We start from the raw sequence: 974 nt of genomic DNA on the forward strand, positions 1-974 counted from the left end.
TCCCTGGCTGTGGAAACCTCACAGGCAGGGGTGGGATTTTGTCTTGGCAACCCTAACACCAGCACAGAGAAGCGATGAATGAATGTTTGTTGAATGAATAAATTGCCGAATGGGGATGAGGGTATTTATTACATATGTGTGGGGATCTCCCTCCAGGTGTACCTGGCCTTGGGCCTGACTCAGTCAGAGATCGATGAATACTTCACGGGTCCTGCCTTCCTGGCTTGGGGGCGCATGGGCAACCTGCACACCTGGGGTGGCCCCCTGCCCCACTCCTGGCACCTTAAGCAGCTTTACCTGCAGGTAAAAGGCTGGGGGAGGGCAGGGGCAGAATCTGTGGATGGTCGTGCCCAGGGAGGGGACATCTGGCCAGCTTTGGGGCTCTGCTAGGCCAGAGTCTGTGCCCTGGGTGAGTGAGGGCCTCCCATGGTGGCAGCAATACCCACGCTCACAACTCCTCCCCCCAGCATCGCGTGCTGGACCGGATGCGCTCATTCGGCATGATCCCAGTGTTACCTGCCTTCCCAGGACATGTCCCCAAGGCTATCACCAGGTGAGGTTCCCCCTCACCCTCCACTCCACTCAGAGAGGGGTGTTTTTCCTCTGCAAGGAAGGGGGTAGAGAAAGTCTCGAGCTCTGCTCTGGGTGTAGATCTGGGTATGATTCCTGGCTCTGTAACCAGCTAGCTGTGTGACGCTGGACAGATTACATGACTGCCTCAGTTTCTTGCTCATAAAATAGGATCCTCAGGACCAGCAGTTAGCATAATGGCTATGTCGCTGGACTCCCATGTAGTCCACCATGGTTCGAGTTCCGAACCCGGTGGCTTAAACTCACACCGGGCACGTGTGCGTGTGTACCCAAGATCCCAAGAGGAGAATGGAGGAGAAGGGATTGTGGTGTGGCCATCCCCCCTGGGGGGTGATTTCTCACTTTCTGTCTCTCTGTCTCTCTCTCTCTCTCTGTCTGTCTTT

At 55.9% G+C, this 974-nt stretch overlaps 1 protein-coding gene across 1 annotated transcript in view; it reads left to right on the top strand.

Annotated features, from left to right (window-relative positions):
• NAGLU (N-acetyl-alpha-glucosaminidase) overlaps window positions 1-974 on the top strand; it is a gene marked incomplete in the record, with an annotated part of 9,058 nt that overhangs the window by 2,441 nt on the left and 5,643 nt on the right. The window contains 2 exon segments of the mRNA XM_014590713.2: window positions 157-303; window positions 468-553. Coding sequence (XP_014446199.1) covers window positions 157-303; window positions 468-553 — 233 coding nt within the window.

The sequence above is a fragment of the Tupaia chinensis genome, unplaced genomic scaffold (assembly GCF_000334495.1).
Source record: "Tupaia chinensis unplaced genomic scaffold, TupChi_1.0 Scaffold000477_1, whole genome shotgun sequence".
Classification (NCBI taxonomy): Eukaryota; Metazoa; Chordata; class Mammalia; order Scandentia; family Tupaiidae; genus Tupaia; species Tupaia belangeri.